This window comes from Anthonomus grandis, chromosome 18 (genome assembly GCF_022605725.1).
Source record: "Anthonomus grandis grandis chromosome 18, icAntGran1.3, whole genome shotgun sequence".
In the NCBI taxonomy this organism is placed as follows: domain Eukaryota; kingdom Metazoa; phylum Arthropoda; class Insecta; order Coleoptera; family Curculionidae; genus Anthonomus; species Anthonomus grandis.
Genome location: NC_065563.1, coordinates 8,374,481 through 8,396,025, shown reverse-complemented (window position 1 = coordinate 8,396,025; position 21,545 = coordinate 8,374,481). Strand labels below are relative to the sequence as shown.

At 32.4% G+C, this 21,545-nt stretch overlaps 2 protein-coding genes across 4 annotated transcripts in view; one reads left to right on the top strand and one right to left on the bottom strand.

Moving 5' to 3' along the window:
- Positions 1-9,358, bottom strand: part of LOC126746879 (transforming growth factor beta-1-induced transcript 1 protein-like) — a 104,576-nt gene extending 95,218 nt beyond the window's left edge. Inside the window, exon 1 of one of the 2 annotated variants that reach the window (XM_050455284.1) lies at positions 9,224-9,358. In XM_050455284.1, coding sequence (XP_050311241.1) covers positions 9,224-9,226 — 3 coding nt within the window. In that variant the 5' untranslated portion in view covers positions 9,227-9,358. The remainder of the gene's footprint in view (positions 1-9,223) is intronic. The other variant, XM_050455277.1, reaches the window with a different exon arrangement.
- Positions 1-20,583, top strand: part of LOC126746865 (uncharacterized) — a 203,162-nt gene extending 182,579 nt beyond the window's left edge. Inside the window, exons 9-11 of one of the 2 annotated variants that reach the window (XM_050455255.1) lie at positions 19,947-20,115; positions 20,163-20,383; positions 20,437-20,583. In XM_050455255.1, the coding sequence (XP_050311212.1) occupies positions 19,947-20,115; positions 20,163-20,383; positions 20,437-20,539 (493 nt within the window). In that variant the 3' untranslated portion in view covers positions 20,540-20,583. Of the gene's footprint in view, positions 1-4,720; positions 5,206-19,946; positions 20,116-20,162; positions 20,384-20,436 lie in introns of those variants that run through there. The other variant, XM_050455256.1, reaches the window with a different exon arrangement.
- Positions 20,584-21,545: the final 962 nt, after the last annotated feature.

Here is a 21,545-nt window from a genome sequence, read left to right as displayed (position 1 = left end):
TACTCAAAAAATAATAGGTTATATGCAGATTACCAACTAATTTCTGAATTGTTTCTCTTTTCTACTAAAGTGCCCACAAAATCCTCGACAAAAGGTGCAATAGTAAATTGGCTCAAAGGCAACAAAATTAATTTTGACGAATCATAAAGAAAATTTGAGCTTTACGATTTATTATGTGCGCATAACCCTAATACGACCAATAAAAGTTATAAAATAGACTACTTATTGAACACCAGCCTACATGTGCGAGTTAATCCCTAAAGAATTAGTGTGGGTTGAAGTAAAGCGATATATAAGAAATCATAATACTCGTGATTTAACAGTTATCAAATTATTAAATTTATTATATAAGGGCATCGAGTCTGTCAGTTCCAATCATTGGAAAGGTATTCGGAAACTGACCAGATAATGGAGGAAATCATATTATTTATTATGTATAAAATCTTTTAAGTTACATTGTAGCGTTTAATTTTACTTGTTTTGTTTATTTTTTTTTGTTTTATAATTTAAATAAAAACATTTAAGAATTTTACTTCAAATCGTGTTAAGAAAAAAATTAAATGTGTTAAGAAGAAATTTCCTGAGTCCAATAATACAGGTGTACAAAATCAATAAATTTTATTCTTGGTTATAAAAATTAAAAAAAAAAACAAATAAAATATTCAATGTTTTTTTAAGTGATTATGTGCGCCACTAAATATGCCCCGAGGCCAAGTTTGAAATGGGGTTTTTACAGTATTTATGGTTTTCTTCCCCCTTTTGTCGCGGTTACAGTTACCGCAGATGAATAGAAAGTAGTAGTATAGATTACACCGCCAAATCACTACAAAAAAATTGGTTAAAGCATATTTAAGGTATTGACGAAAAATTTGTTTATTAATATCCTGCATCTCGTTATCAAAGCCTTTGCGGACACATGTTTATTTGAACTTTTTTAAAAATTACTCAAAGAATCGCCTGTCAAATTTACAGTAAATACATAATTAACCTCCTATCATGAACATCCTTAGATGATGACGAATAAGTTGATGCTCTATTGTACAAAAATAAACTTTTCCCAATAATTTCGTAAAATATGAAAAACAATTTTATCGGTACTTAATTCCTAACGGTCCGGCTCAAACAAAGTAGTAAAAATGAACTCAGATCTATTTTTACAATTAAAAATGATATTAGTGGATGCGGCGGCCTTTGCACGCGGTACCACTGAAAGAGAGTAATTTTAATTTATTTTTATAATCCGGCCGGCGGATTTGGCGCACTTGTCACACGGGATTAATAACGTAATTTTAGATCTCGAAACTGTACAATACGTTGTAATTGTTTTATAATTTTGTTTTTTCGGTAAGATTACGCCGGTTATTTATCGTGCCGAAGGTCGGAAAATTTTGTAATTATTTCTTGTTAGTTCGATAATATGTTTTCGATAATAATACTCCACTCTCCCCCTTGGTGTATTTGTTTTCGCGTTTTGTTTATGCGTTCGCTTTGGGTTAATGTCATCTTTAAATTAGGAAAATGTCACTAAAACCTGGAAAAAGAGAGAATAATTTATTAAAATAATTTTGGAAAAAATTTACCCAAAAGCGGATTCTTTAGATCACGATAATTAATTTTCCAGACAAATCATTGAGACAAAATTAACATTTTTACATTTTGCTCAACAATTTTCATAATTTTCAAGCATTTAACAATTAACCGTTTATCTTATCTCTAGGCTTTAGATGCAAAATAAATGAATTTACTAGAATAGATGGGTCTTATAATTTATGTTTGGATCATGATTTATTTATAAAATCATAAAAAAACTAATGCAAGAATTCTTAGAGGAGAACTCTCGAAGACTGACTCTAGAAGAAAGAAACTCAATTGTAAAAAAAATATATAAAGAAAATTTAGAAAACTGGCCTTAAGTAGCCAGGAAAAGGAAGTAGTCTTAAAGAAAAAGAAGTAAATGTGCTCATTTATCCTCTAAAAGATTAAAATCAAAGATTGATTTAGCTACAAATACAAGTAGATTTGTACAAAATACACTGAAAAAATTTCTGTACGTAAAATCAACGATAAACGAACATCAATTTTTTGAACATTAATATTATGAATTAATCCATAATACAACGATTCTTAATCATTGAATAACAACTAAGACGATTGGCACAACGATTTTAAAAACATTAGCCAACTATTCCAAAACATCAACTTTTAATGATTTTGCTAGTTAATATATTGTTCGTTTTTCTTAAATTATCGACCTAGAACATTAAGTTTTTTGTCTTTAAAATAATGATCTTTGTCCATAAATCTAAGAGCAGCAAACATTAAAAGTTAATAATCTCCCGTCTATAATTCAACGATTAGCAGTAGTTGATTTGATGGAACAAAACATTAACTTGACAAAAATTGATGTCCATCGATCACAAATTAACTACCACCATCGTTAATATTACGACCAACGGGCATCAATTTTTTCAAACGCCTTGAGCCATAATACTTTGATACCTTGATTCATATATGGGCAACATAGACTTCCACTGTTTCCCGCTTTATTTGGCTTTCCACTTGCTTGCATGCAGATTCATTCCTGTCTGAACCGATATTCAGTAAGGGCGAAGGAGTAACCTAATTACTAATTACTTTTTTATAGCGGCTGTGATTGTGTTGTGAATTGTGCTTTGGGGTAATTATTTGTGTGTAAAACACAGCAGACCAGTTGTTATTGTGTAGGGTAAGTGGCAATAAGTTATTTAATTAGTAATATTACTAGGTTCTTTTAGATAATGTTAGTTATCCTATCCCTAAAAAATGCGTAAAACAATACTTACTTATTTCTATAACGATATTGTTTTTTTAGGTGATTACTATACCATATATACGTGTTAATTATATGTGTTAATTAAATATGTAGCCAAACTTTAGATGATGATTTTCTGAGTGATTTTAAGAAAAAATATTTAGTTTTTGACATACAGGGTGGTAAAATTTAATTTTTGTTGTTGTTTTTTTCATTATATTTCATTATATTATGCTTTCTTTACCAGGGAACAACAGATCCAACCAAACTTCTTAAACTAAAATTTGTAACTAGAACCAAGTGATATGTGATAGCAGAATTTTGAAGAAATAACCTAAAATTACTAGCAGAAGCATAGACATTTTTTTATTTAGTTTTAGTACTTCAACAGATATAGAATGATATGTTTTGTGTGTAAAATAAAATTTTCTCTTTTATCTTTAATGATAAGGCATTTTAAATTAAAACATGATTTGACACCAGATTCTGTATATCGCTGTACTGAAAGTCACTGTAACCAGGCATTCCAAAATTTAAGAAATTTTAAAAAGCATATTAATAGAAAACATACATTTACTAATGAATTAACTATCGAGTTAGAAAAACAGGGACTTTCTAGAGACAGCGATAACGTCAATATCGAATTAAATGAAAAGTTTGTTAATGATGATGTAAGCATAGCCACTCCTCTAATTAATGATGCAAAAGGCTCTGTAGATATTAATAGAGAAACATAAATATTTTATGAATCAAACATGCAATATTGTAAAGAAGATATTATTAAGAAAGTAAATATTTCGGTGGCAGATTTTTTTTTAACCTTGGACGATAATGACAACTTTACTAGGAAAGATGTTTTCGATATTCAAGCTGGATTAGAAAAAAATATTGTAGAACCATTTATAAAGGCAGTAAAATCGTGAATGGATTTTTTTTTTTAAAAAGACATAGGTGTTTATAATAAATTTTTCAGTTTTTTAGAAGATTTTAAAAATCTTTTGAAGCATTTTCAGACCGATCATCTTGTATAAAAATGGCTACATGAAAATGAGTTAAAAGGCGATATTAAAGAGTTTGTTATAAATAGTGCTGTTATCCATACAGCATAAACAAGGTTGCTTGAATATTGATAAATGTGATACAAAGGGAATTTTAATGCCTCTTAAGTTCCAATTTAAAAAATATTTTGAAAAAGAGAATACGTTAAAAACAATGTTGAATAACATTAATATTCTTGAAAGAGATAATTCTTCCATTACAAACTTTGTTCAGGGAAATTTATGAAAAAATAATTTACATTTTTATGGTAATAGAGGCTCCCTATTGTAAAGAAATCAAAAATATTTTATTTCTTTATTTTTTCGGATATTTTATAGTAATCTAAGAGCTTATTTAAGCTTTTTTTTCCTTTTTTATAGACTAACATAGACTATGGAGTGGCATTTGGAAGTGGACAATTACTTATCAAATGGGAAAAGTGTTTACCACAAATTATAGAATTTCTAAAAAAAGATGGCCACATAAAGGACAAATCTTCTAAAGACCTTTTAACAAACATAGATAAAACTACAGATGATGAAAGTTAATTCTTTAAAGTAAAAACAAAAAAGGCTTATTTTTTCGTTAGGGCTAGATATTAAATATCGACATTTTTGCTCCTTTGGAAGTTAGAGCTGTGCAATTTTCGTGAACCTGTGTCACCTTTTCGTTAAAAATTAAATACCGAAAACAAAAGCAAGCTAACTTCTTTTGATTCGGTGATTTCAGAATAAAAGAATTAGCTTAATTTTGTTTTCAGCATTAATATTTTTACGAAAACTTGACACAGGTTCGCGTTTCTGATGTACGTTAGGCTGGTGTCGAAACGAAAGTTAAAAAAATTGAATTGTTTATTTTTTCTCAGTTTAATAATATTTTAATTATTTTTAGATGGAAGATATGCCGCAGTCCTATGGGCACTCCATGGCTATTTTGTGCCTTCCGCAAAAGAATACAAAAAACGAGTTAATGGAAAATCGACGTGTACAAAATACACTATCATGGATTCCCAGGAGTCGTTTTTGTATTGCGGAAAAACCCAGCAGGAGGTTGAAGAACACATCATTCATTTAAAAACTAAAAAAACGGCATTCAACCCTTTATAATGTGTCTTGGGGATAATATTAACAACATTTCAAACATTTGTGTTTACTTTGATGATGTTCGGTACAAATGCTTTAATTTAATTAAGCCTGTAGACGTATGTTTCAAAATAATGTATCTCTTCAACTTGGACTTTCCAAAGCCAAGTAAAATGTTTTGGAATTTTATTGAAAAGGCTTTTTATAGTGATAAACCTTACCTTACTTTGGAAAGTCCAAAAGTTCAAATTTTGTGCGAATATTTGCCACAATAATAAAAAAAATAATAATAAATGTGTATTTATTTAAAAAAAAAATTGTTCAATACAAATTTAACAAACGTATACCTAAACTGAATTTAGATATAGTTGTCGATATATCAATGGTGAGCTAAGTCAGTGGCGTATCGTTTTTTTAGTTTAATTAAAATATTGAATTTTTCACTTTTAACACCCTATATTTCGGAAACGAACCATTTCCGGACCTACGTTCATATAAACTTTTCTTCTTCGTGATGCAAGATCTAGCTGCTTGTAAATTTTGTTTATCAAACGCCCTGCATATAATAAATTATTAATTATAAATAGATAAACATAAAATAATAATAATAATAATAATAATAATAATAATAATAATAATAATAATAATATAATAAAAACAATCGTATTTAAATCATCACCCTAAATTGACGTACACGCTCCACATATTAATGTTTTTTGGTAGTAACTATAATGATTGCTATGCGTTGATTTAATGTCAGCAGTCTATGAGCCAATGTCTGATGGTAGTACATTTATAACCGACAAACATCAAATAACCACCACTGCTCCTTAAATCAACGTTCGGCGTCCACGGGCTAATGTACGGCCGTAGTTAAAATAATAACCGATAACCACAAATTAAAGATCACTAATCGTTAATACAACGTACCACGTCTTTAAACCAATGTTCACTGGTAGTTATATTAACAACCAGCGAAAGTCAAATAATGTTCACTAATCGTTAATTCAACGTACGCATACCATAAATCAGTGTTTGCTGAATCGTTAGTCTAGGATTATTTGTCCATGATTTGATGTTCAAAATCTATAATATAAAGATCATAAACTTACGTAGCTTGATGAACAACTGAACGTTGAAACAATGTTACCCGCCATCGGCCCGATTTTAATGTTCGTGATTATTGATTCAAAGTACTTTTTTATTAATATTACGTACCTTTTTGGTTCAGTGTAAATCAATGTTTTTATCAACTCCAGTGCGTTATACTGCAGTTCAAAAACGGATGATGATATTTGTAGCTCTCAAAATATATAATATAATAATCGATTTCCTCAGGACCTAAGAAATAAGAAATTCTTTAAAATTAAACGAAACAGTTTACTCGTGGCTACTAAACCTTCAAGACAATATACAGTGTGTCCAAGATAAGGATGTCTATCATGGAGATCTCGGCAGCTATAGGAGATACCAGTTTGATTAAATCAGAGAAAAGTTGCGCATTTTAGAACCTAACCATACGCCGTTCAGAAAGTCTTAAAATTTTGAGTAGTTCCGGAGATATTCAAGAAAAACCGAAATTTGCCGATTTCGTTTTTATTATATTTTTTCTGGCGTTATTTAAAGAGATATGGAAAAACAAAAGACACTTTCTCATGGCCACTTTTTAAGCTCTAAAAAATAACATTGCGAGATTTTTCGTACGACGTTTCGTTTCGAAGAAACCATCATCAACTTAATTTTTTTATATAAATGTAAAAAAAGTACACCCTATATAAAATAGCATATCTTATTACGATTATAACGATATATGACACAATATGTTCCTACAATATTTAAATGTTAAAAATTGGATTTTTAATAAATTCCGATAGTTTTGATGTTGTAGGCGGTGAAATAATGAGGCTGTATGGTGTAAGTAAGCTGCTATTACTCATATTTTGAAACACTAAATAAAAATCACGTTATTTAAAACTTAAAAACTTTAGTCATATACCGTCACGTAGCTAGGTCACGTGATTATTTTAAAGAGTTAAACACATTAATAAATTACAAAATTACCTACTAGAAACCCAAAAATACTAATTCAAATCAGAGTAATAAATGTTCAAACAAATTTCCATTATTCTCCAAACACAGATAACATATTTTAACAGTCGAGTTTAAAACACTTCTTAACATATCAGGTGTAATGCTCTCAAATGCTTCAAGAACAATTCTCCTCAGCTGATCCTTAGATTCAAAAACACTAATGTAAACAAATTTTCGCAATAGCCCTAGAGAAAAAAGTCGAGCGGAGTTATGTCTGGGGAACGAGGAGGCCACGGAACTGTTGAATGTGTTTCTATCCATTTTTCCGGAAATCTATTTGATAGATACTCTCTCACGATTAGGGCATTGTGTGCGGGCGCACCATCCTGCTGAAACCAATAGTTTCTAACCTTGGCAAGCGGTAAGTTGTCCAAGGATTCTTCCAAAACGCGTTCCAATAAGTTGCGATACCGTTCCGAGGTAAGGGAATTGTTGTAAAAAAAGGGGCCTATTAAATCTGTTACAAAAATGCCAACCCACATATTAAAACCGAAACGGTGCTGAAGTCTAGCCATTCGGTGTACTCGGGGATTATCTCTTGACCAATAATGGGTGTTCTTCCGGTTAAAAATTCCATTATTTGTAACCATGCTCTCGTCGGACCAGATAATCCTATGGGGAAATGTTTCATCCTCCTGACACTTCCTGGTGTACCATTTACAAAATGTTCTGCCTTGACAGATTCTGAATTTAAACGGGTGGTATTTATGTTTTTTTCAAAATGAAATGGGCAGTAGATTTTGGTATTCCAGTGGTATTTTCAATTTTTCTAACAGATATTTCCGGATTTTCAGTTACAGCTAATACCACATTATTTTCTTTTTCTTCATTGCAGGGCTTAAACGCACCATACTGCTTAAGATTAAAAACTAATCGTCCGAAAATTTTTGTACCAGGTTCTTTCCTGTGTAGATAGTTATTTAAATACATACGACCAGCTTCAACGGCGTTGCTGTAGCATAGGATATAACATTTTAACATATCAAACTTTTCCTCAGGTAAAAAGGCGTCTTCCATTTTGTAACAAAAAAAACTAGCAACAAGACGAAAAAACAGAGTTGAAAATACAATGTCTACTAAATTTATCAAATAATTAAAACTATTTACTTCACTTAAGATAAAAAGAATAAAAAATAATGGTTATAATAAAAACTACTTTGACATTTAATTTTACAATTTTTGTTGGTACAATAATATTGTACCTTTGGCACATAAATAATTGTACAAAAAACACCTTGTGCATGGCCAGATGTCTCGCACCACCATACAATTCTTTAACTTACATTTAAATAAATAAACTTAATACATTCTTAATGCGATGCAAAGCTTCTGGCCACGTCTAAGGTGGATTAGTACAATTTAAAAAAAAATTGATTGGCTGAGGAATAACCAAAGTTGAACTCCGGACCAAATAAAAATTCGAAGCAATTTCTGAACTCATTTTCCATTCAGTCACATTTTATGCCAGATATTCCAGGTAAGTCTACTGCAGTTGGTGCCCAAATCGCACCCAAGAAGTTAATGTCGTTTGGACGTGTTTCGGCTTAACTGGAACCATCTTCAGGCCGTTATCCCGCTCTTATTTCACCCCAAATTCTACCTAAATTTATATTTGTTCGTTTTCACGTTTCCCAGTCGTTTTAAGTTTCTTCTCGCCTGCTAAGGAAACTTAAGTAGCACTTTAAATGCTTACATCAGTACATATTTATGAGGCGCTTAATGTGGAACTTAACACCGAATACATAATATTGTTATGAAAATATCAATACGTCAATTATCTCATATTTTTTGCACTGTTTCGCTCTTATTTTATAGTTCAAGCTAATGAGTTAAGTTTATTGAGGATTCTACTTAGGTCTAATTTAATTTTTTCGCCTAGTGTCTAGTTTTTGTAGTTCATCTTGTTTGAGGACCCCAATTTAGGTTACAATTCTGATTTTCTCCAATTTGTATACTCGCTTGTTAAACTAGAAACTTCTAAGCATTTCCAAATTGTTCTATACGTCTTTAAAAGGGATCAAGGGTGACATTTTAATAAGTTTTGTTGTTTACTTGAAAACAATTAGACGACAGTCAGGGGTGTGTGTTTCAAAAAGGAATATGTTCCTGAATTACGTTACAATATATATGGGACACGCATTTACTTAAAATGTGACCGTTATAAAGCACTTTTTACTCTTAACATTAATAATCAGTCATAGCTTAAATATTTAGTGCTTACCATGTTTTTAACAGGAAAATAGATCCGAAACCGCAATCTTCGCTCGCAACAAAAACAACAATAACAATGTAATAATTATTGTTTATAAATACAATTACGCGAGGTGACTAATTAAAGAAACAACGTGAGGCAACCAAATCCAAACAGAAACTATAAACCATATTATATGGTTCTACTGATGCGTTATTTAGTCGACTGAATGTATAGGGTGATTGCCTAAAAAGTTAATTTTTTAACTGGTTTTAGTACAATTTTACAGTATGTAGTAGTCACATATAGGAATAAAAATGAAACTATCACATTTTTTATAATTATTATATTAAATCAATTAATTTTAAGTAAAAATTCTTGAGTGGTGGTAAAGTTGGGTAAAAGACCACGTACAAGTTTTTAAGTACCATGTACATAATGGTAAAGGAACATTGTACTATTTTAAAACAAAAATTGTGCGTCCCTTTGTTACACAGGTTTCTTCCGGACTAGCTATTATTGCTCTTGCCGGTCTTCTCAGTTGCAACTGCGTGCTATGGTACTTTGATATCCTATACCACTTTTCTCTGTAGCATCTGGGTGCTGAGGTTGGATTAAAGGATTTTTAACTTATTTCAGGATAGGAAAGGAGGCCCACTCCTCGCAGAGAAAACAACCATGGCCGGTTTTCTCTTGGTCTCAGGAGAAATCCTCCTATAAGGGAGTTGTCTACACTTCTGGTTTTTTCCTTGAACTTTGAATGTTTTTTAATTATGTATTCTTGAATTGTATCAAGTTTGCAGTCAGAGTGCAGATCAACATTCCTTACGAAGAAGGGTGCATTTGTGAACATCCTCAAACACTTATTCTGAAACACCTGAAGCTTTCTGATGTTTGTCTTCGTGGTAGACCAGAAAATGTTTGAGGCGTAAAGTAGTTTAGAACCTATTTATAGACCATTAATTTATTAGTCAAAGAGAGCTTACTGCTCCTGCAGAGAAAGGAGTAGAGCGCATGAATGGTTCTATTGCATGAGTTAATTTGCTTTATAATGTGCGTGTTGAAGTTATTCTTTTTGTCGAAATATACTCCTAAGTACTTTATCTCGTCTTTTCAGGGAACCAGCGTGCCCGAAATTGCCAAATTTGGGATGTTGCGGTCATGCTTTTTTGTTATTAGAATGGCCTCTGTTTTCTTACTATTTATTTTGATTTTCCAGTTGTTTGCCCACTCTATAATTTTATCTAGATGACTCTGCATGTACGCTGATATCTGGACTACATTTTTACAGCTCGCAAAGATACAAGTGTCGTCCGCGAATAATGCGACTTGCGAATAGTGTGTGCTTTTTGGAATGTCCGCTTAATATATGTTAAGATAAAATTGATGCGAGCGGGGAGCCTTGGGGAACTCCCGCTTTCATCCTGTTAAAGAAGGTGATAGTATTATTTATTCTAACGGTAAATTTCCTGTCTTTCAGGAAATTTTTTATAAACTTAATGAACCTTGCGGACACCCCAAATTTCTGCAGCTTATAGATCAAACCGTCATGCCACACTCTATCGAAGGCCTTTTCGATGTCGAGCGTGATTATGGTGGTAGATCCCTTCGCATTAAATGAATCCACCATGTTGTATCCGTGCAAGCTGCAACTCGATTGATAATCCTCTTGTAAATCCGCACTGCTCTTCCGGGATTATTTTGAGTTCATCTAGCTCCTCCCATAATTTGCTTAGTACCGTTTTTTCAAAGATTTTTCCCAGTGATGGCAGCAGACTAATGGGTCTGTAACTTTTCGGTTTTTTTATGTTTTTACCCTGTTTAGGTATTACTACCACAATTGCTTTCTTTCATTCGACCGGAAAATAGCACAGGCTCATACATTTGTTATAAATTGAATAATAAAAAAATACTCGGAAATACTCGGACTGGGTTAAGGCGGAAACTTTTAACAGATCATTAACAGAACAATTTGACCTAAACGATATACCAGATAATCCCGAATTATGTGAAGAAATAGAGCTATTAAACGTACAAATCGAAAACCTACCACTAAACGCATTACCAAACTACAAAAGTATAAGCCTAGAAGAAATGAGAGACGTAATTAAAGACCAAATGAATAAGAAAGCACTAGGCCATGATGAAATTAACAACAAAATGCTGAAAACACTATCTGACAATACACTCTTGAACATAAAAACCGTTTTCAGCATTTTGTTGTTAATTTCATCATGGCCTAGTGCTTTCTTATTCATTTGGTCTTTAATTACGTCTCTCATTTCATCTAGGCTTATACTTTTGTAGTTTGGTAATGCGTTTAGTGGTAGGTTTTCGATTTGTACGTTTAATAGCTCTATTTCTTCACATAATTCGGGATTATCTGGTATATCGTTTAGGTCAAATTGTTCTGTTAATGATCTGTTAAAAGTTTCCGCCTTAACCCAGTCCGAGTATACCAGAAGACCGTCTTGGTTTTCTATGGGCGGGAGCTCTGTTTTTGTTCTCCCTCTCAGTATTTTTGAAACCTTCCAGAATTTTGATTTGTCTTCATCGCCATCGTTAAGTTCTTCTAAAAAGTTGCACCATCTTTCATTTCTGAAGTCGAAGACTTCGTTTTTTATTCTTTTCGTAAGATTATTCGCAACTCTTTTTGCCTCTGGGTCTTTTTGCAGTCTAGCCTGTTTATTTAGTCTGTTTCTTGTTCTTATTTTAATTTTAGTTCTCATTGGGAAGACTATGGAGTGGGTGTTTGGGATTGGGATTTTAGTGGTTGCTAAATTAAACGATTCTTTAATTGCATCGGTTAATTGTTCTATTGAGGAATCTATTTCCTCAATAGAGCTTGGAGTTGGGATTGGATGATTTTCTGCAAGTATATTTTTAAACATTCAGGATAGGGATCTTGCATAAAGGTTTGAGCTACAGTGACTATGAACAGAGGAACTAAGAGAGTTCATATTTTCAACCACAATGTTATGGCTTAAGTTTTTTGTGACAGCTATATCTAGAATATCAGGACTGGTATGGTGATAGTGTGTAGGGTCTTTTGGTGCTACTACCTGTATAGTATTTTCACTTATGTACCTTTCCAGTGTGCGCCCGGCTGCTGTCTCTGCTACGCATCCCCAGCTTTATTTTTTGCGTTCCAATCCCCCGCCGCTACGGTGGGGGTGTATTCTCTAAAAAAAGTGTCTAATGTTTCTGTTGTTAAGTATTGAGATGGTGGCTTATATACTGCGATGATGAGAACTTCTTTGTTTTCTAAGAATACTTTAATTGCTGTGTTTTCTATTGCCGGGTCTGTATTACGTTGCGGTACTTCTTGGTAAGTAATGTCTCTTTTGATTAGTATTGCCGTGCCCCCGCCCACTACTTTTGGCCTATCGTTTCTATAAACTTTGTAGTTCTGTATTTTAAGTTTAGTGTGCGGTCTTAGGAATTTGGCCTTTTTTTTGAATTTGCTCTTTTTCTTCAGGCATTTGGCCGAATCCCCCAGTCTACTAGTTTGCACCTAGGAGCAGTTTTATCGCTGGATTACTATTTAGGACGTTAAGCTTATTGAGGAGGTTACCGGTTATTCGGGGAGACTCAATAAATAGAAAAGTGGGTTAATCCCCGCGGTATCGATGGTTGGTGACGTGGCCACCACCCTCTTTGGCTCTGGCCCTCTGAACGCGGTCGGATCGAGTTTTTTCCGCGTATAACGCTGCCGTAGCCTTTTTTTTTTTACGACCTCCCTGTACGTACATTTGCGAGTGAAAATAATAAAACAGCATTTAATTCTAGTTAAAAAAGGTATACTTCTTTGATCTACAAAAAGTAGACCGTTACAATTAGAATTACAAAAATAGGTAGTACAAAAAAGTTATGACCATTTTAATCACTCAATGTTGTTGTATGTGGCGCCATCTAGTGGTAATGGGAAAATATATATTATATTCGTGTTCCTCATCCCAAATAATAAGAGTACGCCAAATTTTAGGTTAATCTGTCCAGGGGATTCCAAAATATTTCAATAAATGTTTGGTAAAAAATTAGTTTTAACACCCTGTAAAACGAAAACCAATAACATTTTGCTAAGCGATATTGAGCTCAAACGGTTTATTTTCATGTCAGGTATCCTACATTAACCTATCTCCAATTAATTACGGGACACCCTGTATATAAAGTGTCATATTTAAAATAACACTGGTTTTACTATTAGGAAAAAAAATGAAATTTTTAAAAGATTCTGTTTATCGTCAAATAGATCTTGAAAAGTTAATATAGGAAAGTGATAAGTATTTCAATCAATGTTAAATCATTTTAACACTAAAGCATTTTAAAGTCAAAAAGGATTTTTTTTTATTTTTTCGAGAAATTTGATGGAATTTTTCGTGTTTTCCAGGTTTCTCGGGTCATTTTCTTTTAATTCTAAATATATATATATTTAAATTTACCAAAGCCACTTTAAGTATCTTTTGAACATTTAAGTGATTTGATTTATTTTACTCCTAGCATTTGGTGTGTAACTGTATCTTCTGGGCATTAAGAACAATTTCCAGAATAATTTCTTTTCTTATTCTAATATTTCTTAAGTAATTTATTAAGTCTTCCAGGATTTTGATGCGATTCTGTTTTGTAAGTAATTTTTAATCTTTTCCAGGTTTCTCGGAACCGTTTTTCATTTATATCCAAATATTTGAAACTACTTTTCATTCTTTTCAGGATATTAAAATTTGTTAATAAATGAGAAGCAGACTTGCAAAATGCGGTTTGTCCAAAATTGTAAATTTTTAGGAAACATCAAAAACTGATGCTACGAATCGGTCTTACTTACCGAGTTAGGACTTTTACCAAAAAATTAGGAAAATTTAGGATATATACAGACTAGAAGAAGCAAAAGTAACTTAGGTATTTTAGAAAAACATATGGACAAAATGCTATTTGCATGTCTATAGTGGACAAAATGCCTTTTGATTGTCATTTGGAAAAACTTTTTGGGTAAAATTACCACCAAAAAATGAAGAACCATTTTCTTTAAGCAGTATTTTAATTTTTTAACAAACTCAAATGAAATTAACATCTTCCGTATCCTTACAGTCACAGTCCTCACTTTCTTCCGACTGTTATTCCGGCTCACCTGTTATTCCGACATTTGTGCATTGAAGCAACAGTTACAGATATCTAAATCTGTTGTTATTAATTCTCCAACACAGCAACCAACTAGGCCAAATACACCTGACGATAGTCGACCTCGGCTTCTCTTTGTTGGTGAAAATTGTAGTTCCTAAGACGTTTACGTTTAAAGTTTGAAGCTTACTACAAGGTCCAGTGTTTCCTGAAGCCAGGCAGTTCAAGCAGTGAGGTGATTAGGACAGCATCAAATTTAGTTAAGGACTTTACGAAAGAAGATTTTTTAATAGTAATGTTAAATGGAATTTGTTCTTCTGATCTTTTAAAAAATTTAATTCAAAATCATGTTGATACAAACACTTTAGTGATGACAAGCCCTTATACTTATTTAAACCATAATGTTATCTGTAATAGTAATAAGGTTCTTTATCGTACTTTTCATGCAAATAATATAAGTCTGTATGGGATTTTAGAGTCTAATTACGCCAGTAACTTTGATTCAGACTTGGCATCATTATTACATGCACATATTTTCAAATATTTTAAAATTAATATTTCATCGAATAAATTGTCTTTGAATCATCAAATGAATGAGTCTGAACTGATTACTGATCGTGAATTAAATTCTTCTTTTTTATAGACATGTCCACGAAGGTTGAATCTCATTCATGTTCATATTCTACTAGTAAGATTGAAATTAGCTCTTCGAAAAGCTTAAAAGTATCTTTATTCTTAATATACAATCCCTAAGAAACAAGATGGATGAGCTTCATCTTTTGCTGGACACATGTAATTTTCCTGATATTGTACTTCTGACTGAGCACTGGTTGAGGCCTAGTGAATGTTTTTTAATATCTGATTATGTTCCTATATCAAATTTTTGTCGTCAACAATCTATACATGGAGGAACCATGATCTTGGCTAGGCAAACAATTGAAACGATTTCTTGTAATATTGATAAGTATGATAATCTTTTGTTAGAGAATGTTTTTGAATTCTCTCTTTCTTTTTGTAAGCGTTTTAATTTATATATTCTTTGTGTTTATAGGCCACCTACAGGAGATATTGCTATGTTTCTGGACAAACTTGATTTTCTTTTATCCCAGTCCCTACACTCTAAGGTTATATTGGCTGGTGACTTTAATATCAACTACACTGATGAAACCTTGCCACGTACTTCTCTTTTAAGTATTTTAAATTCTTACGACTTGAAAATGCACCTTCTTTCTCCCACAAGAATAACTTCTTCATCTGCAACTACAATTGGCTATTTCTGTACAAATGTTGATGATGTTTTATGCACAGTACTCCCATCTGGTATTTCCGACCATGAAGCTATTATTGCTGAAATGCCATATATTACTGTATTATCCTCATCTCATTATATGGGAAGAATTTTCAGCAGGAGAAATTTCAATGCTTTTTCTGCTGCTACAGCTTCGGTAAATTGGAATGCACTTGAAATGGCTTCTGACCCACTTACTTTATTTTTTCAAGTTCTGTGTGATAAGATGAATCAGTGCTTTCCTAAAATGAGGCTTAAAACTAAGAAACGAAAACCATGGGTTACAAGAGGCCTTAGAATTTCACCTAAAAACCTCCGTTTTTTGACTAAATTGTGCAAATATGCCACAAATGAAAATATCCTTGTATATCATCAGAAATACCGTAGTCTGTACAGAAAGACAATTAAAGCAGCAAAATCTAATTATTATAGGGATCGCTTAAATATGTCATCAAATAGGCAAAGATAGTGTTGGTCGATTATTAATGATTTTAGACATTGCCATAGAAAAGTATCTGAACCGGAGTTAGACCTGACATTTTAAACGACTATTATTGTGATATACCTAATATCTTGCTCAAGGGCATTCGTAGTAGCATTGATCCCTTACACTATCTTCAACAAGTATCGGTTGAGCATTCATTTTTCTTTCATCCTGTCGATCTTACTGAAGTAAAAAATGAAATCAAACGCCTAAAAAACCATAAATCATCTGGAGCTGATGGGATATCTTCGAGGTTGTTACTCTTTTTGCCTAATTCAGCCTTAAATGCTTTAGTTTCTGCCATAAACAATTCTTTACATATTGGCATTTTTCCTTCATGTTTAAAAGAGGCAGTGGTTATCCCTCTTCATAAGGGTGGAGATTTGGATCAGCCTTGTAATTTCCGTCCCATTTCTATTTTGTCTACCCTCTCTAAGATAGTTGAAAAACTTACAAAAAGCAGAATTTTGTCCTTTTTACATCATAATGGCATTTTGTCTGCAAATCAGTTTGGATTTTAAGCCGGTAAAGGGACTCATGATGCTGTCTTTAGCTTTTTGGAGAGCGGCTTTGTGTCCTTGAATTCTGGAGAGTCATCGGCGGCAGTGTTTTATGATCTATCCAAAGCATTTGACTGTGTGGATCATGGAATACTGTTATCTAAGCTCGATAAATATGGTTTTAGGGGCGTAGCGTTGCGATGGCTTGAGTCCTATCTATTAAATCGTACTCAGAAGGTTACAGTGTCTGGGCGTTTGTCTGCTTCTAGATCCCTAAAATGCGGCGTTCCCCAGGGTTCAGTGTTGGGACCACTGTTATTTTTACTGTATGTGGATGACTTGAGTTCATTGAAACTGCTCAGTTCAGTTTGCTGATAATACCACCATACTATGGAGCCATAGAAATTCTGATTATATGAAGACCTTCAGATTTTATCAGGGTGGTGTGCTTCCAACAGGCTCGTGTTTAATGTAAGAAAGACATCTATTCTGCCGTGCTAAGACAAGAGGTCGTAAGTAATAAATTTTAAATTCGAATATATTTGCATTTTTTCAATGACAATTTGAATCCTTAATGAATTACGTTAAATTCATAATTTTTTTAGCTCAATGGAAAATTAAAATTCCCCTGATTTGAGGTATAAATCGATTGATATCTTATATGGTACCTTGGTGGAGATATTTGAAAATTTGAAAGTTACGACATTTTGATTAAGTAAATATTCAGATTTTTTAAATTGAAATTGACCTATCTTTTTGACAGTTGCGACTTTTTGACTTGGGATTGTTGCGATACGACATATTATCTTAGTGATATATAATTATAGGTAAATATTATGTGAAGTTACGACATACTGTCTTAATAATGATAATGTAAAACCTAATAAAAACTATTATAAAATATTAATGATCAACAATGTGCAATTACAGCTATTGTTATCATGGTTAAAGATAATAGGAAAAATGTAATTTTTCAGTGGGACATAAAATAACATAATATAAACTAATAGAAACATTTATTAGTTCGTCTATATTAGTATATGACGTCAATCAAAAATAAATATATAAATCCTTAACATTAAAATTAACGTTATAATAATAAACAGTTTAGTCATCCAGATTGGTTTCTTCCTGATTTTCAGGCAAACTTTGCCAAAACAGAAGTCGGCCCTTTGAAATACCCATTGCTCTTCAAGTTTCAGTTTCTGAATAAGATTTTGTTTTCTAGCTTTTTATAGCTAATGATACCTCTAGGAATAGTTTTTCTTTCTGGATCAGGAACGCCTTCTTTTAGTGCTTTGGCAGTAAGGAAGTCCAGTTCAATTAAAGCACTCTTGAAGTTTGTTTTATACAATAATGTCCTACACCCTCTGACAAAAGTTACTTCACAAATATTAGAAAGGTAGGGTTTTGGTTCAGTTTTTTTTAGTTTGAATCGGGAAGAAAAGTCTCTTACGTTCAGAAAATCATGAAGGTTCATTTCTAGGCAGCTATTTCGGCCACTATTCTACAATTGTACACAATTCTTATAGTCTTCAAAGTCTAAAACCTTTCCTTTTTGTTTTAATGATTTCTCCACCTGATGGTGGAAGGCATCAGCACTCACGAAGGTGTGCCCTGATTGCAAATATTTTAATTTAATTTGCTTTACAGATGTTTGCTCAGAATTTATAAAGTAGATAAGAAATGAGTACAGAGTGCAGTTTTTAAATTTTTCAAATTACTTTTTAATAAGCTAAATTAATATGTCTTAAGTGACACATAGTACATTTCGTTTTTGTATATATTAAATACGACATTTTGATTTAGTATTTTCTCAATATTTGGCAGATATGACAAAATTGTTATACTGTTTCGGGTATTTCTACTTAACATACGACTTTATGACTTAGTATAAGTATAAAGTCATAAATATACTATAGTATACTGATCAGAATAATCATACCGGTCCCAAATATGCAAAAATCTTAAAATCCAAAATTTTGTCACTTACGACCTATTGTCTTTGCACGGCAGTATTATGGGGTTTAAGTGCGATGTTTAGGGTCTGATGTTTGACGAAAATTCCCTCTTGCAGAATAAAGAGTGCTGCAAGTTCCTAGGAATTACCATTGATGGTCGCCTTCGGTTTGAAGATCATATTTTACATTTAGCTGGGAAATTATCTTCTGGATGTTTTGCAGTAAGAATGGCAAAACAAGAGCTGAGAGGGGTGGTTTTACGTTCAGTACTTTTCACTTATTGAATCTCATATTCGGTATGGCTTGCCTTTTTGGGGTTTAACCAATAAGGGGCTACTTAACATTGTCTTTGTTATTCAAAAAAAAGCAGTTAGATACCTGTGTTCTGCTAAGTTAAAAGATTCTTGCAAACCCCTCTTCATTTCTGAAAAAATCCTAACTCTTTTTTCACTCCTTATCTTAGAAACAGCTGCTCTTATTCACAAAATTCCCAAACTACCCTCTGACACTGTCTATTTGACTCGTCGTGTAAATGATGTTCCCCTACCTATTCCTACGTCTTCCCTTATCAAAAACTCATTAATTTACATAAGTAAGAAAATTTACAATCATGTTGCTCCATGTGTTCGACATATATCGGATGTTAAGAAATTTAAAAGATATTTAATATATATATAATTTTGTCTTCTTGTGTTTAATTTTGTTCATTGTTTTATCAATTTTTGAAACTGTATTTTTGTTTTGTTTTTTTAGCTTGTAGGATGCTTGTACACAAGATTATTCTTACGTAAAGCAGGTTTTCTTTCTTTCTTTCTTTCTATATATTCCAATCATTTAAAATGAGATTTTCTTTTATTCTAGGAAACTGGAGCAATTCCGAGTTTATTCCAGAGATTTTATGTTTTTTAGGCTTAGAGATCTTTTCCACGCCTCCGAATACATTTTCCATTTTATTCCATGTATTTCACCTTCATGCACGAAGGAATGTCTAACAGGCTTAAGGGGTATTTATAATATACCCCAAACGAAATTACTCTAGATATGAAAAGTGCCTTTTCTTCCAGGCAGTTAAAGTCATTTTAAAGTCTTAAATGACCTGATCTTCATAGTATAGAACCTAATTATACACCAGGCATTTTTCTTTTTAACAATTTTTTCTTGACACCCTGTAAATTGGAAAAAAAAGCAAACAATGATGCCACCGTTCAATTAGTGGGTCATTATGTTATTATTGAGTTCCCATATCAGACCAACCGCCGGGTCACCGTTATAAATAGTTTCTCCTTAAATGTAAACGCATTTACTGTCGAAAATCCTACTGGGAATATTAATCGTTAATTTGCATTCGACGCATTTATTTTTAATTATTACATAAACCGACGCGTGATTATTATGATTATTTTAGGCCTAAAGTGACCGTAACAGGGGACAGAAACGCCCGACTGATATGCATAACTGACGATAATTCCCTGATTGAACCCGTGGAAGAAATCCCTGATGAGGGTGACAAAGTGGCCAAAACGTCCTCCTCGCAAACCCAAACCGACGTAGGGGACGATAAAAAGACTAATAAGGTACCCATTAGTCATGTTTGTATAATTTTTTAGTATTGGATTTTTAGGCTACTCCTCCACGCAATCAAAAAACCAAACCTAAGAACTTCTCTAACATGAAAATAAGCCGCATTAAGAAGTGCGAAAGAAGTTTAAAACCCTTGGATCCCCTAGATAAGAAACTGGCTGTGGAGGCCATCCAGTACAAGTTGGACTTTTACAGGCACTGCAAGAATAATCCGATGTATAAGAGGTCCACCACTTGCCAGCCATGGGTGTTAATGAACAAGTGAGTAAATTGTTTTTCGCGGGGTCCAAAGCAACTAACTCTTTTTGCCTTAGGCTATCAGAGGATATATTGAATGAGTGTCTTCTAGGAGTCGCAAGGGAAATTGAGGTCAACGATATGGTGGAGAGAGTTTACCAGTCGGAGCTACAACTGTAGAGTAATTTTTCTATTTTATATAAAATAAACTATTTTTTTACATATTTTATTTTTTTTATGTCTTATGGTTTTGAGTGGGCCTAAATGTATGTTGAGTGATTGATTGTAAGATTGAAACGTAGGTTTTTTTGGAAAAAAAAGCGATGAGGATGAAAAAAGCAGAAAAAAAGAGGTTTTTTATTTGGGAGTCCAGACAGTTGTGTACTGCATCCTTTAATTGTTTCTTATGGCGTCAAGTGCTTGGAAGAAAAAGTAAATAATTTCTTTCAGGCGGAATCCAAATATCAATTGCCTGTAAGTTGAGCTATTCTCCTATTTCTTCTTTATGATGTCAATATTAATATCAATAAATCTTTATTCATCCAAAAGAATAATAACCGATAATAGGTGTAAGATGTATCAAAAGAATATAAAATTAAGATTATGAACTAAATTAAAATTAGCATAAAACTTAAATTGCTTACACAGTATTTTAATAACAAAATAAAAGTTGCACTAATTTTAAATACAATACAATTAAAAAGGCACACAAACACATGACACAATGGCAATTGAGGAACTAAGTATAATATCAATGTGGGTATTTATGCATTCAAGTAAAATTTAAATAAAAAGTAGTGTTATGTTATCTATCAGCTCAAACTCGGGAAAGTTGTATCATTTCGGAGTTCATCAAGTGAAGAAAAGCCTTTTTCAATTAGAGTTAATTTTAAAAATGTTTTAAATTTTTTGCTTTCAAGTGCTCTTCATAGGTATTTTATTGAACATTTTTATAACATTATGTTTTACATGATGTCAAATACTTCGACAAAATCATTCTTTTTTTTCTTTTACAGGCAATTGAAATATTTTTGGGTTTTTCTCTATTACATCAACTGCCTGGAAGAAATTATTAATTTATTTGTTTTACAGGCAGTTGGGCTATTCTTCTCTTCAACACACAGTTGAGTTATTCTCCTCTTTCTTCTTCTTGACTTCAGCTATTTGGAAAAAATTATTGGTTTTA